Here is a 15,827-nt window from a genome sequence, read left to right as displayed (position 1 = left end):
TCTGTAGTTAAGAAAGTAGTTTGACAGCGGTCTTGTCAGTTTTACTGCTTTTCATTTAAGGCATTGCGAACTTGATAGCTTTAGGCAAAAAAAAGTAGTATGTCAGTTCAAATCATGAGCTTGATCATAACTTCTAAAGTCCTAGATTTAATAAAGTTTGTTAAAATGATGATTGTATTTAGAGTTCTATTCGCAAACGTGATTACCTTAGCAAATACATTTTGTGCATTAGATATTCTGTGCATTAGGCAACTAGTGTAAAAATAGATTTCTCTACAAAAAAATGTTCACAGTAATATTTACAGAGCTGCTGCATGGTTAACACATATTTAACTAGCAAGATAACTTATATTATAGTCTTTTTAACATTACAGAGATACCAGTATATAGCACGTGGCTGAATCTTGGAGTGAAGTTGATCTTTTCTCCCCTTTTTATAGCTGCTGCTCCTGTTGTTCCTGAGCTTAGCAGTGATATAGATAGCAGTAATTTTGATGACATTGAGGACGACAAGGGAGACGTGGAAACCTTTCCAATCCCCAAAGCCTTCGTGGGAAACCAGCTGCCTTTTATAGGATTTACCTACTATAGAGACAATTTGTATGTGATACTTTAATATGCATTTTTAGAAATACACCTGCAGATTTTTCTTACAGCCTATCCTTTTTTTCACTCTAGATACAGAATTTATTCATTGCATTATATTCATTTATGTCCAATTGTGAAGATATAAAATGCAGAGTTTAAGTAGAATATATCATTTGCTACTATTTTGGTTATTTTGATAACTCTGATTAAACACAGTATTTTTATATGCACAGAATTATATATTCTTAAAAAAATCTTATAGGGTTAAAATACTGATAGATTTGTAATTTAGTTCTAAAATGGCTTCTTATTAGTAGCTTTAGAAAAAAGTTTACACAAGATAATAGCTTGCTAGGACTCAACTTGAATAGTTAAAAAATAATTGTATTAATTAAAAAGTTATAAGCTGCTATGGATTTGAAAACATACGTTATACTTCACTTAAGAAAAGATTCAAATCAGAAAGATGCACTCACACTGAAATAAAACAAGCTTCATTCTGAGAATAGCGTAGGACAAATTACGACTTGAGAGAATTGATTAAAATGAGTTGATTGGCAAGGTTGCCAGAGTTGTTGAAAACTTGAATAAGAGCTGGAGGGATTTGTTTTTGTTTTTGACAGGTTGCTAAGTGACTCCTCTCAGTCTTGCAGAGAAAATGAATCTGTGCAATCTAGTAAAAATGAGGTTAGTGCCTTTTTTCGTAAGTATTAATGGTATGATTAACTAATTTTGTTAAGTCCGTTAAGAAAAGACAAAGTCTAAAATAAGTTTTCAAGAAATTTTGTGGGGGGCTTTTTGTCTTTCAACAATCCTCAATAAAAATGATATTTTCTATTTACAGGACAGCAAGGAGGTAAGTATATTATTTGAATTATGAAAGGAATCAAAAAATTCCTACATAATTTATGTGAATGTGAAATATCTTAAATGTTTATTCACCAAATTGTTAACAGTAAAGCAGTTGTATTTTGAAACAGTTGTACTCAAGCATTAAGGTACTGTAGCATAAAGGTGAATGAATACAGATTTTTCTCGAATTCTTTTGGCATCTAGAATTTGTTTGGAAGACAAATGTGTAAGGCTCTGTTTGCCACAAACAACATCACTCTTGGGAAGGTTGTGAATTTTGGCTCCACACTTGCCTGAGTGATTCATGACTGATTTATTCAGAGTTTGGAAAAGTAAATTGTCACCTGCAGTGATAAAGGAATGTTTAAATCGTGCTCTCAGTTGAAGTGAGTGTATGGAGCATGTTTATCCAGCTTTAGAAGATAGACAATTGAATTTAAATTTGCAGGTGACAGGAGAATGCTATGGAATTTTCATGTACTTACTTCATTATGTTACTTAAACATTTGTATTAGTCAAGTGTAGATAGTATGTTGTTAACATTTCTTAAAACTTCAAACTCCTTTTCAAAGTAAGTTTAAAAAATAATTAAAGGAAATGCATTATGTATTGACCAGCATAAATTTAAATGCAAATGTTGATTAGACTCCACTTCATTCCTTCCTGTCATTGCTGAATAGATGAATAGTTTCAGACATTGCTGAATAGATTAATAGTTTTAGAGTTTCCTTTTTAAAAAGAAATGCTACTGCTGTTTAAAATACATAGCGTCACATTTGTGATACTTGGTTTATGTTGTGATAGTAAACGTAGTTGGTAAAATTTTGTATTTCACTTCTGACAACTTTTTTTATTTGTATTTTCTCAAGCAATGAATCTCTGGTTTTAATGTCCTTTTCAGTGTCCCTGTTCCAGGAATCTTCTAATTGTAACAATTATAAAGTGTTTTAGAAAACCACATTTTTACATTTCATGTTTGGGGGGTAGAGGAGGTGGAGGAAGGGAGGAAAACAAATGCATTTGAAAGCCTGAAGACATGAGACGAATCCAAAATTTATTATTTGTAATTTATTTCATGAATATTTGGGTACTTGACTCACAATTTCTTTCTAATATTTTAGTAAGCCAAACAAAGCATTCCCAAACCTGAAAAGTGTTTGTTAGCTTCTGTATGTGTTAGTCTTAAGAAATTCTTCTTATGTGAGGTCATTGAGCATGCTTAGTAATATTCTCTGAATATAGTCCAATTTGATCATGTGCCTCCCTTTTTATTTTTTAATTTTATTTAGAAAAGACTATCCCAAAAATTCTGCTGCAGTGGAAAGTCTCTGTCTACAGAGAAAGAATACAGCAAAGGGCCAGTAACAGTACTCTCTGCCCGTAGAAATTTTATGACTCACCATCTGTGGCACATAATTCTGTGATGGTTGGATTTAATGTAGCATGCAGCAAATTTCGTTGCTATGGATCTGTATCTTTAAAATCATCAGGATTAATACATTGTAAAGATGTAACCTTCTAGTGATGGTTTTAAAATAATATAGTGGAAGATTTGATTCATTTTCCTCGCTTTCCCTTTTTTTGTTATTTAATTGAATTACACTTGTTTTATGTGATAGCATTTTTTTATGTGGGCCATGCTTTTTTGACATTTTACACAGTTTCAGAAAAAACTAAGCAAGCTAGAAGAACAGCTCAGTAACGAATTACAAGCCAAAGATGAACTAGAACAGAAATACAGGTGAGACTGTTTTGACATGTTTGGTATGTTTATAGAAAAGTTTTATTACACCTTTTGTTTTTGAATGCTTAAAAGCATTTTAATCCACTTTGGGGGTTCCTGACCCTGCAAGCAGACCTCAGTGTAAATTGCTGGCTTAACTCTTGCTACTCCTGTTACTACTGTTTTGTTTCTTTTTTTTCTTTTTTGGCCTTAACTCTCCATGAGAATTTCTCTATTGTTTGAGTGATTTCCCCAGTCTTTGAAGTTTCATGTGATTGCTGAAAATAAAGTATCTTACATAAAATTAATGAGACAGATCCAAACATTCTAATTTCTGTATAATCAGCAGGGTTTAAAAATATTTTTCAAATTTCTTCAGGTCTGCTAATACTCGTTTAGAGAAGATAGTGAAAGAGCTAGATGAAGAGGTAAGTTCGTAGTTATTTCTTATTGGAATCAGAACTTTAACATTTCTGTGTGGCTTTTTTCCTTAGGAAACAGCAAATTACTTTTGAGTAGCTGTGTATTTATAGTGAGTAATACCAGTTGATTTCTTGATATTCAGAGGCATGAAATTGTTGTCATTGCTAAAATATTTTCATTGTGATTTCTGTACTACAACTACACATTTATTTCCAGAATTTGTTTTTTACTGTGTTTTTAATTTGGAGGACAGCATGATATAAATATCCCGTATACGATTCTAAAAATTGAAGATGTGAGAGTAATGTTGCTAGAAGAGGAAGGCCGTTCTTTGCATTGTTCAGTGTCAGTAAAAGGACCCTAGTTCTTGCCCAGCTTTGCACCTTAGTGCTACTACAAATTTCTCATATCTTGAGTGGATGTGCACAACATGTACCGCTCATCCAGGCACATGTCAAGACCTTACATTACATGTATATTTCTGTGCTTCTGGAGTGGCTGCTAGGCAGGTTTACGAGATTTGTCAAATCCAAACGATCGAACAGTCTTTAAATTGTAAAAGCTCCTGGCCATAGTCGTCCTGGGCTGGATTTGACCATGTGTTCTGATACGCTGTGTTTGCGGCAGGCAAATCAACTGTGTGTTTCTCCATTACAAACTAAACCGAGTGCGTGAGCTGTCTTTTTATCATTTAAAGAATACCACTCTTCTGTATGTAATTAGTGGTGTTTTTTTTAAATATATCCAGATAACTTCAAGGAAGAATGTAGAGTCTGCAGTCAGACAGTTAGAGAGAGAAAAGGCTCTTCTTCAGCATAAGAATGCAGAATACCAGAGAAAAGCAGAACATGAAGCAGATAAGAAACGCAATTTGGAAAATGAGGGTATGTTGAACCATGCTTGAAGGGTTCCGTTTTGATGTGGGTTTTTGAAAGATAAAATAAATGAATTATGGTTCAAATTGAAGCTTTTTCATGACAGTGATTAACAATGTTGAATTGTTTTTGTTATAGTTAACAGTTTGAAAGACCAGCTTGAAGATTTAAAAAAGAGGAATCAGAACTCTCAAATATCGAATGAGAAAATCAATCAGCTACAAAGACAGGCATGCCAACTTTATATATCTATATTTTAAAATAATAGCTGTTTGAAGTACAGATGTTGTTAGTAGTGGAGGGAATTGAAATGTGTAATGGAGTTTTAAAAGCTGTTCTTGTCATGTTTTGGTGTTCGAAAGTAATCTTAAAATACACTCCTTTTTATTTCTTTAATCCATAAAATCTAGTATTCTGTAGTGGAAATTGTAGTTGTTATATTTTAATTGTTTCTGAAGTATGTTTTTATCAATCTTTAGTTGGATGAAGCCAATTCTTTGCTGCGGTCTGAGTCTGATACTGCAGCCAGGTTAAGGAAGAACCAGACAGAAAGCACAAAGCAAATCCAGCAGCTGGAAGCTAATAATAGAGAACTACAAGATAAGAACTGCCTGCTAGAGAATGCGAAACTCAAACTGGAGAAGGACTTTCTCAATCTTCAGTCAGCTCTAGAATCAGAAAGGAGAGATCGAAGTCATGGATCAGAGATTATCAGTGATTTACAAGGTATTCTTGCAAATCTTCTGAAGTTAAGCTTGCTTCTCATTCCAGAAGTAAAAATAGGTTTTGATGATGTTGTTTGAGCTTCAGATTGTGACTAGATTAGTGTGCTGTTCTATACAATGTTATGTAAATGTGGACACAGATTTAAGAGAAAAGGTATGATAACACTCATAAAATGTTGTTGATAACTTTTAAAATCACCCTAAAGGGAGGTGTTCTCAATAGTCAGAATTAGAAGCTGTTACATTTGAAAAATTCTTTTTTCATACACTGCCCAGCCTCATTGATGTTTTGGTCATTTTTAGGTCGAATATCTAGCCTCGAAGAAGAAGTAAAAAATGGAAAGAGTGCATTAGTCAAACTGGAAATGGAGAAGAGACAATTGCAGGAAAAACTTACAGATTTAGAAAAGGTAACAGCACTTCTAAGTGAACATTGGTGTTACATTCTTATGGAATTTTTAAATGTGCGCTTTTATTACTTGAGACGTGGAGACAAAATCTATGCACAAAATAAGCCTTGTTTTCAGTGTTTATTCTTTTTCTTTGAATTTTTTGTTTATTGTTTTTGCAATTTGAGAAGTGGGGGGAAAAAAGACATCACTTCCCTTATGATCATAATACATTGTACTTCTAAAGTACATAATAATGTACTCCAGTGTGTAGCTTAACAATGCAGTAGTAACATTTGATTTCATCTGTTGGGGTTTTTTTTTTAAACTCCTAATATTGCCACAAATAAAAAAAGCTTCTGCTAATATTTTTGTTTGACAAATTTGTCATTGAAACAAAAGTATTGAAAACATTCTTCAACAAACTTAATCTTTGGGCCGCTCTTATTACAGAATGTTGGTTGGTAAGGCAGTAATTTTGTAATTGTTTGCAACTGGGAATGTCATTGTGCATTTTTGGAGCGCTTTGCCATCCATAGAAAAACATTTGTAGAAATGAGTTCTCAGTTAGCACCTTAGAGTCTGAGCTGTCTCTTCTACTCTTAGCATACTTCCAAGGAGCGTGTTACTGTTGTCCACAATTTTGTCTTTAACCTGATGTATTTAATGTTTTATTTCAATGTAATTTTTTCTTTAACAGGAAAAGAGCAACATGGAAATAGATATGACATATAAATTCAAAGTTATGCAGCAGAACCTTGAGCAAGAAGAAGCTGAACATAAAGCGACAAAAGCACGATTAGCAGACAAAAATAAGATCTATGAATCTATAGAGGAAGCAAAATCTGAAGCCATGAAAGGTATGTATTTGACGTCACAGTTGGACTTAGGTGTAAATTATACAAAGTAGGTAATATGATCTTTTGATGCTAGTGGAACCCTAAGTGTAGGCTTTTTTTCTTGATTCCCCTGTTCTTTTTAAATATAATTGGTGTCGTAAAAATCAGTTGTAGTCCCTTTGTCCTTGCTTTGCTAGGTTAAAGACACACTGGTTTAGTCTTAGAGTAAAACAGGTTCTCCATTGCACACACCACTAATTCATTTTCTGTGCTAGTGTATTCTGAATTATTTTTCTTAAATTTATATTACTAAAACCGCTTGAAACATTTCTCTTAAGAGCTTATCTGTGTTCTTACTCAGTTTACTCATACCTTTTTGTGTCTTCCTAAATAAAATATATGTCAGCAACTTAACAATTTAAATATGTAGACCAGATAGAGTTAGAAATAGCAAGCCTTTGCTTCCATAGTCACCATGCATATTCTGGTGCATCTCATGACAATTGAAATCTCTTAGAGAGAGGGATAATTATCAATTCCAGAAGATGGCTCTTACTTTTGAACTAAATGGCTTATGTTTATTGCAGCTACTTAAAAAGCTGCCTACAGATCCTGTCTTTCCAATTGCAGAGCATTCACAAAAATTTTGAGTATGCAGTTGTTCAAAAGAAGCAAAAATGATTCAATAATAATGGCTGAATCACATCAGGTTCCTGAACAGCTTCAACTCTTTAAATGATTTCAAATTATCATAGTCAGTAGATTTAGATGGATTATTTTTACAAATCCATCCTTTTTATCCATCTCAGATGCATTGCAGAGAAACTGGAAGTTATCTTGAAACTCAAAAGTAGGAAATAGCCATCAGTCAGGAATACTTGCAAAAGCATCCTCTGGGTATGGGTTTACTGTGAAAATTTTAATGAATCACTTTTCAGCAATCTTTCTCTTCAGTGTTAAAACGATAAACATGTTGTTTATTGTTAATATGGGATAGACGTCCTCCTCCCCTCGCCCTCCAAAATCCGCTGGTTTACACTGACTGAAGTCTTAAATCTCTTACTTCACAGAAATGGAGAAGAAACTTTTGGAAGAGAGAGCTTTAAAGCAAAAAGTAGAAAATCGGTTGTTAGAAGCTGAAAAGCAACGCTCCATGTTGGACTGTGATCTCAAACAATCACAACAGAAAATCAATGAGCTCCTTAGGCAAAAGGATATACTAAATGAAGATGTAAGGAACACTGACAAAAGGAGTGTTGAGTGGAACCTGGTTTTCAATGTCCTAATATTTTCCCTGTTATAGCTATATTTAGGAAAGTTTGTGAATGAGAATGGCAGCAACTTTTTCCTTCTCTGTATTTGGACCTTCAAAAAGTCTACTTTATGGAGTGTGGTTTCATTTTTCTGAAATATTTCAGCATTACTGATCTTAAAAAGTTTTTCTTCTGGAATGTAAAATGCTGTGAGATTGACATGGAAAAACTAGCTTATTTATTGTGTGCTAATGCCTTTATTCAGGAAACAGCTTTGACTTATCAAAAGATGTGAGCATGTTGTATAAAAATGTAGAGGAAGTCAGTAAAAGACACTGTTTAAATGTTGCTTTCTTCTGTAGGTCTGTAAAATTCACAGGTTTCTGTTTATTTTTCAGGTAAAAAATCTGACATTAAAAATAGAGCAAGAAACACAGAAGCGCTGTCTCACTCAAAATGACCTCAAGATGCAAACGCAGCAGGTCAACACCTTGAAAATGTCAGAGAAGCAGTTAAAACAGGAGAATAACCATCTTCAGGAAATCAAATTAAGTCTGGAAAAACAAAATAACGAACTCCGCAAGTACGCAGAGTTGCTCTATATTTTTTAGTAATGTTACTGATTTGTAATTGGTTTGGGGCAAAAGCTGAGAGCAATATTAATTTTAAAAATTTACTGCACAGAATATGCTATTCTACAGTGCAAAACTTAACTGTTGTTTAAAATAATTTACAGTGACTCTAGCTGAGATTTGCCCTAGTCATTCAGCAATGTATAGATTTGTAGTAAAAGATGTTTGTTATCCTGAAAATCTTAAAAAAAAAAAAACAACAGGTTAAACACAAGAGTGTGAGGACTTCAGAGAAACACTTATTTAACAAAAAGTCTAGGTACTTTTTTTTTCAAATGACGTAGGACTTCAGTGAAGAGGAAAGTTACTGGCGTTATTAGTCCAGGAGAACTTGTTGGAGTTGGAAATGAATGCTAATACAGAGCTGTGAAACGTAACCACTGGAAATATCTAGTACTAAAGATGTTTAAACACATCTGTTGGACCTTCAAATAGGAGTTGTGTTAAATCCCAGCAGTTCTTCAAGGTCTTACAAATAATATTTGCACCTGATAATAAATAAAGAAATAATTTTTATTTTATTTTTTTAAAACATAAAGAACATTCTTGTGAATGAAAAGACAAGTTTAGCACATATGTCAGATGAATTTAATTCTTAGTTCCTTTATGACTTCTGATGGTTTATCTCCTTGTGCTTTATCTTTTCTGTCAGCAAGATGCAGTTACTCGCGTAGAAGGTGGCTACATGTGACGGTTGCTGTAATGTGAAACACTGGCAGAAATCTTTTCTGTTACATTACTATTCTTTGTTATGGGACTGACTAATTGACTTTCTGAGTTGTTTTAATAACAGATGAATTCAAGAAATGATGCGTGTCAAAGAATACAGACATGTTTTCACAGACTGAGCTCTAGCAAACGAGAGACCCAAACCAATCTGTCAGATCAGTGACGTTTTACGTGGAAATAAGATTCTGTTGGTGTCTGTTTGCTTTATTAGTGTCTCTTACTGGTTAAACTATGTGACACTGTTGTAGTTAGTGTGTTAACAGTATTAAACTTACTTCTTACTAGTGCGGTGTTCTCAGCTGTACAAGTGAAAAAGAGAGCTGGTACCCAGAGGAAGCCTCAGATTTAGTTGCCAACCATAAGAGTGTGAATGCTGTCTTTTCTATTTACTGGTTTGGAATATCTTCATATCTTTTCTTTTAAAGTATGTTATTCCTTTCTAGGGAACGTCAAGATGCAGATGGACAAATGAAAGAGCTTCAAGACCAACTTGAAGCTGAACAGTATTTCTCGGTATGTTTTATGCTTCTTTATTTTTACGTTAATCTGTTTACTAAGTACAATGTTAGCTTTTCTTCTTCCTCCTCAGCCATCAGGCGTTTCACATCTCTAACCTAAAGCTAATTCTTTTTCTTGTGTCTGTCTTCGGTCTTGTCTTGCAGCCTTATCATCACTCCTTGTTCTTGATCACTGAGCAGTGTGAAAGAGCTCATGTTAAGAAATGTCGTGGCTTTGGGAGGGAGTCCCACACACAGTTCAGAGGGAGGGAGGAGTCAAGCAGCTCATTTTGCCACAGTGTGAATAATTTTCTGCATGTTTCAAGCCTTTTCCATTCAGCATCTCTTCCATGCTGCATGGAAGAGAAGAGCTATATTCTCAGAATCACGTGATGTGACAAAACATGTGCATTTAAGGCTTGGAAGGAAATCTTTGCTTTACAGCCAAACTTGGTAGAGGTCTGTTGGAAGTTTTTGCTTTATTGTGATAAGGTACAACAGAATAAATAGTTATTGTACTTAAAAATCGTCACTAGCATATGGAGGTTAATTTATATTAACAGTGCACAGCCAGTCGCACTGCAAGTAGAGGCCAAAAGGCTTGTTTCAGAGTTAAAAGAAACTTAAGATATTACTGTGGTCTTTAGGTCAGTGAGGAGAAGGACTATCTGAAGTTTTAGTAAATGAAAAAGTTGCATACATTAAAGCAGAGAAAGGGAGAGTTGAGGTCAGTTGACTGCTGTGGATGGGCCAGAGAGACAGTCTGTCTTGAAGTCCCTGCAATAAGTCCACTTGCAGTTGTCTGTCACTTCACCTGTATTCAGTCATTTGAGTGTACAGAGCAATATAATTTTTCTTTCATTTCCTTTAGAGCTCAAGATTTGTATCAATTTCACAAAATTTTGAATTTCAAATGCTTTTCTAATCTGTTTTTCCCTTCCTCCTATACTTTTTTGCTCTTTAACTGTCATGTTATTTTCATGGATTTGTATGGTTAAAGTCTAAATTCTACATACCTACCTATATCAGACAAAGATTTAAAATAGTAGAGAAAAATAAAGTAATGATTTTCCTTGCTTCTGATACTTCTGATTTTCTATCAAATAGTGATTTTCACATTTAGAATCTCTTTAACAGTATGTTTACAAACATATAAAATGTATATCATACATCTATCCATTCACAAATATACAAGTTACAAAAAAGAACAACAAAAAAGTAAAATAACCGAAACATATTTGTGAATGATGATCACATTTAGTTTAGAGAAGACATTGCACAATTATACTCTAATTGAGTGTATGATTAAAGAATTGCATAGTGTCATCTTGTATCATTTTTTGTGTACCTTCAAGCTAGAATATGCCAGTCACATCCTTTTCTTTCCAACTTTAAATTCTAGACTCTGTATAAGACACAAGTTCGTGAACTTAAAGAAGAATGTGAGGAAAAGACCAAACTTTGTAAAGAAATGCAGCAAAAGATACAAGAGTTACAGGACGAGAGGTGGGTTTTACTAGCTGTACTACTAATACATAAAGGATTAGGATGACTATTTCTTGTTTTCTTCTCCCCCTCCGCCCCGTAACGTGCCATTTTTATAAGTTAATAATATATATCAATAATTTGCAGAGATTCCTTGGCTGCTCAGCTAGAGATTACTTTGACAAAAGCAGATTCAGAACAACTTGCACGTTCCATTGCTGAAGAACAGTACTCTGATCTGGAAAAAGAGAAGATTATGAAAGAGCTGGAGATTAAAGAGATGATGGCTAGGCATAAACAGGAACTTACTGAGAAAGATGCCACCATAGCCTCTGTGAGTGATATGAATTGTAATTTTGATAGAGGTTTACATGAGCTTGAGTTTTATTTGCAGTTTGAGTTATCCATTGTTATTTAGCATACTTAGAGGTAATTGATATGCAAGTATATCTGACATTTTAAAAATACTTATTTTCTGTGAATGAAATTAAAAAATATATATATCATGTTTCTTCCATGCATATCTCTGATCATTCTTTCTTCTGTGCCTCTAGCCCTCTTACAGCTAGTCCTCTTATCCTGGTTTCACTCTGAAGCATTTCCTTCTGTCCTGTAATGCTTTCATATGCCAAATGGGTTCTGTTACATGGTCACATGTACTTTTTGTTTTGTAGTTGGAGGAAGCAAATAGGACACTAACTAGTGATGTGGCTAATCTTGCTAATGAGAAAGAAGAACTAAACAATAAACTGAAGGAAGTACAAGAACGTATGTATTCTCTGAACCAAATGTAATTTAATTTGAAAACGGTTTTGTTCTTTAATAGGACTATTTTCTCTTGTAATGAGCTTTCATAGAATTTTTTCTTAATTACCTTGCTACAGAAATTACAAAGCTAAAAGAAGAAGAAGCAAATGTAGGAAATATTAAAGCACAATTTGAGAAACAGCTGTTGAATGAAAGAACACTGAAAACCCAGGTAAGCAAATGTATCTAAATGAATGAAGAGATAGTGTTCATGAATCAAATAATTTTTAATAGAAAACTTTCAATGGTAAACTATCTATATGTACCGTTAATGCTTTATTCTTTTTTGCCCCTGAAACAAAATATCAATTTTTTTTTTTTTTTTTTTTTTGCTTCTACTAAGTAGACTTTCAGTGTAGTGAAACTGCATCCTCATGATTTATTATAGAGGAACTCCTAATCCAGATGCAGTCCACCAGCAAAAATCTTCATTTCAGTCAAATGAATTATATTTTACTGTTTTCCATCTTGATTTATTTTCCTCTATATGTTCCATAAACCAGTGTATTTCTGATTTTAATCTGGATTGTTTTTTAGAACATGTGGCATTTTAATCCAAAGATACATTTTGGGGCTAGCTAATGAAAACAGAAGGGAATTTTTAAATGAGTAGAAGTGTTCTCAGCTAATGCTTGCTTAAAGTGAAAATGGCATCATTACCTTCTTTTCAATTTTAAGTAATACATTGAATTAAAGCAACTTTATAGTACTGGATTGCAGCGGTCTTAGTTTACAGTTAGATTAAAAGTGTCTGGTCGTGGATAGGAGAGAAGACTTTATTTCTTCACAGTATAACTCTGTGTATTTATTGGTGTGGGTTTTGTCATTTTTTTCTTTCCCATGGGAAGGCTGTGAATAAATTGGCTGAGATCATGAATCGGAAGGGTCCAGTCAAACGTGGAGCTGACACTGATGTACGGCGGAAAGAAAAGGAAAATAGGAAACTGCATATGGAACTGAAGTCTGAACGAGAAAAGTTAACCCAAATGATGATCAAATATCAGAAGGAAATCAATGAAATGCAGGCAGTAAGATCCTTTTGCAAATACAAACATTGATAGCATTTTCTGTAATTCTCATTGAATTGATACAGGCTTTAAGGTAGTGTATACAGTCTCTATTCCTGAATTTCCCATGACCAAAAGAAATATGCAGTATATATATTGAGATTGGCTGCAAAGTCTGCGTAATTTTCTACTTATATTTTCTCTGAGTAACTGAGTATTGTGATAATAGGGAATCTTGTAATTCATCCTGACAGCAAATAGCAGAAGAGAGTCAGATACGGATTGAACTCCAGATGACTCTGGACAGCAAAGACAGCGACATTGAACAGCTTCGTTCACAGCTGCAGTCATTGCACATTGGCCTAGACAACAGTAGCATAGGCAGTGGACCTGGAGATGCTGAGGCAGATGATGGATTCCCTGGTATGTTAATTTTATTAATATTTCTGCATTAATTGGGTTTATATCAGTGTTTCACCATAGAAGCTGAAGTATTAAATTAACATTCTGATGATTCTGTGGCTTTTCATCTTCATGTGTTTCTACCATCTTATCAATGCTTTGATAGTGATCACTATCCACCTACTAACTAAATCTGTCTGTAATCATCTTACATTTATTTAAAGAAATTTCTTCAAAAAATTCTATCATACCCCATTACAACTAAGTATTTTTTTCCACTTTATTGTGGTGGTTACTTTGCAATTACTGTGTTATGTGATGAAATGTAAAACTAATACTCTCTTCTTAGAGATTGTATTTTGACTTCTTTTCTACCTTTTTCCTCCTTTATGCTTTATGTTTAGTCCATATCACTCAATCCCACACTATGGAATCCATGTCCTTTACCTACCAGCACTCTTCTACCTCTGTCAGTATTGCCACTAAGCCTTCCAGTTCTCGCATGCTTCTCGATTCTGATTCTGACTCAGAGGAAGAGCCTTTGTCTCGTTCCCACAGCCCTACAGAAGTTGATAGCACAGGTGACATCCCTGAGAACTGTTTGGTTTTGTTCTTACTGTGTCCTTTTCTCTGTTTCAAAACTAACACTATTAATACATTATTAAAAAAACCCGAAAAATCTGGCAGTAAAAACACTGCAGTGGCAGTAAACATTGCCATCAAAGACATGGAAAAGCTTGCATGAACAAATAACTGGCCTGTTTTCTCTAAATGTTTACAGATGCTTGCTGCCATTTATAAAACCACTGTTGTTATTAAAGCATTGAATAAATGAGCTTTATGGCCTTGTTTTTAAGGTAGCCTCTATCCAGTATCTGCAGCTATTTGTATGACCCTAAGATATTGGATACCAAAGAGTCAAATCTTTGTGTTTAAGTGAAGTGTGGAGACATCTAACTCCTCACCATCTAAATTTACATTATTTGCTTGTAGAAATTCAGTCTTCTGAGTATTACATTGTTTTGCTTTAGTTTGAATCTTATATTTGATTCTTGTATGGTAAGGCAAGCAAAATTTATTCATTTTTCCAGATACATAAAGCATATAATGAAATGATATGGCTCTGGTAAAACAGAGCTTTGTTTTACTAATTCTATATTCATTTTATATGACTACACATACGCTGCGTTGAACAAAACTTCTGTTTAGTGTTAATGTCAGAGGTGGGTTTTTTAATTACATTCAAATTTCTGTATTTCACTTGAGGTTCCTTTAAAGTGTGAATACCTTTCCACTGAAGGCAAAACTTGTTTTGGGATATTGACATTACTTCATCAAACTAGAGTAAAGAATAATGCATTTCCTCTATTTTCTTCATTCTCTGGTTTTTGCTATGAGGCTTCTAATAAAAGAATCGTTAAGTACATACACTATTTTTTACTTGTTAGCTGCTGTTGTGTTATCTGCATGGTTTTGTTTTGTTCTAAAGTAAAAATGATATCTAAGCTAGGACATTTTGCTGACATAATGACAACAGATTTGAGGTATGATGGTTGTGTTTTGTTGGTTTTTTCCCTCCTAGTGCTTTTAAGCATGTACTGTGAAAAATTTGGAATATTCTGCCCTTTCTCTGATCTGTTAGTATAGAATGGACACCAGAAATGAAGAAGTGTAATCAGAAACTCATTTTGTCCAATTTCATGCCATAGTATTAGAGATTACAGAGAAAAGTAGGAAAAATATTAATGCATATTTTTTTCACACCATTAACAAACTACACATACTTCCTGGATGTGGGGAAGGATTTTTTGCATCAGCATTATGCTTGCTACCCTTTGTATCGGGTGTAGTTGAAAGGAACAATTTAAAGTGGCAGGTATGAGGCAAAATAGACGTTATAGAACTACTTCACGTGCTTGGTATGTACATTAAAATGTGTCATCAACAGCAATGCTTATAGAGCAATAAACTTCGAAGACAGTGTGTATCTGAATAAATAACCTTGCTTCAGGTCTCTCTAGACAAAATGAGAATTCTATGAATATCTAATAACTATTTGTTACGCTATGTTAAACATGGGCAGGAGCCTGCAAATGCTCTCTGATGAGAAAGAAAATAGCTTTTGCAGTTTTGGAGCATGTTGATGCTCCTTTCATGGTTTTGTGTTTGTTAATACTTAAGGCCTCAGTATTTTTGACTTGGAGGTTCCTCAGCAGCAGTAGAGGTTTTCTGCTAGGGTGGGAAACTCATTAGAAAAATATTGAAATTGAGTAGTTCCTCTTAATAAAACATAGGGGAAAGAAGTGCTTGTATTAAGTGCAGCTATAAAAATAGGTTGAAAGGCTATGTGATACTAGGTATTACCAAGCACTAGGAAAGTGTGATCCTGGTGAGCTTTTGGTTACTATGGAAATGTGTATGTCAAACAACAGCTGAGCTGTTAATACCATTGGTAAATCCAATCTGACTAATGTGCCAGTGTAATATAAAATATTGCAAGCGTGTGAAAGGGCAGCTGAATTTAGGCAAGGCATAAGGATTAGCAAAAAATGACTTATTTTGGATTAGAAAGCCTAGGAGATATAGGCAGAATTAGAAAAA

At 34.0% G+C, this 15,827-nt stretch overlaps 1 protein-coding gene across 2 annotated transcripts in view; it reads left to right on the top strand.

Moving 5' to 3' along the window:
• ROCK2 (Rho associated coiled-coil containing protein kinase 2) overlaps positions 1-15,827 on the top strand; it is a 103,550-nt gene that overhangs the window by 75,998 nt on the left and 11,725 nt on the right. The window contains exons 9-27 of one of the 2 annotated variants that reach the window (XM_050892996.1): positions 441-600; positions 1,212-1,275; positions 1,433-1,444; positions 3,102-3,181; positions 3,543-3,591; positions 4,335-4,470; positions 4,600-4,691; positions 4,941-5,187; positions 5,490-5,596; positions 6,276-6,435; positions 7,485-7,645; positions 8,066-8,250; positions 9,472-9,541; positions 10,928-11,031; positions 11,158-11,344; positions 11,685-11,778; positions 11,895-11,989; positions 12,666-12,845; positions 13,079-13,247. In XM_050892996.1, the coding sequence (XP_050748953.1) occupies positions 441-600; positions 1,212-1,275; positions 1,433-1,444; positions 3,102-3,181; positions 3,543-3,591; positions 4,335-4,470; positions 4,600-4,691; positions 4,941-5,187; positions 5,490-5,596; positions 6,276-6,435; positions 7,485-7,645; positions 8,066-8,250; positions 9,472-9,541; positions 10,928-11,031; positions 11,158-11,344; positions 11,685-11,778; positions 11,895-11,989; positions 12,666-12,845; positions 13,079-13,247 (2,352 nt within the window). The remainder of the gene's footprint in view (positions 1-440; positions 601-1,211; positions 1,276-1,432; positions 1,445-3,101; positions 3,182-3,542; positions 3,592-4,334; positions 4,471-4,599; positions 4,692-4,940; positions 5,188-5,489; positions 5,597-6,275; positions 6,436-7,484; positions 7,646-8,065; positions 8,251-9,471; positions 9,542-10,927; positions 11,032-11,157; positions 11,345-11,684; positions 11,779-11,894; positions 11,990-12,665; positions 12,846-13,078; positions 13,248-15,827) is intronic. The other variant, XM_050892995.1, reaches the window with a different exon arrangement.

The sequence above is a fragment of the Gymnogyps californianus genome, chromosome 3 (genome assembly GCF_018139145.2).
Source record: "Gymnogyps californianus isolate 813 chromosome 3, ASM1813914v2, whole genome shotgun sequence".
Taxonomy (NCBI): Eukaryota; Metazoa; Chordata; class Aves; order Accipitriformes; family Cathartidae; genus Gymnogyps; species Gymnogyps californianus.
The sequence above is the reverse complement of the archived record's forward strand: the minus strand, read 5'-3'. Positions and strand labels throughout refer to the sequence as shown.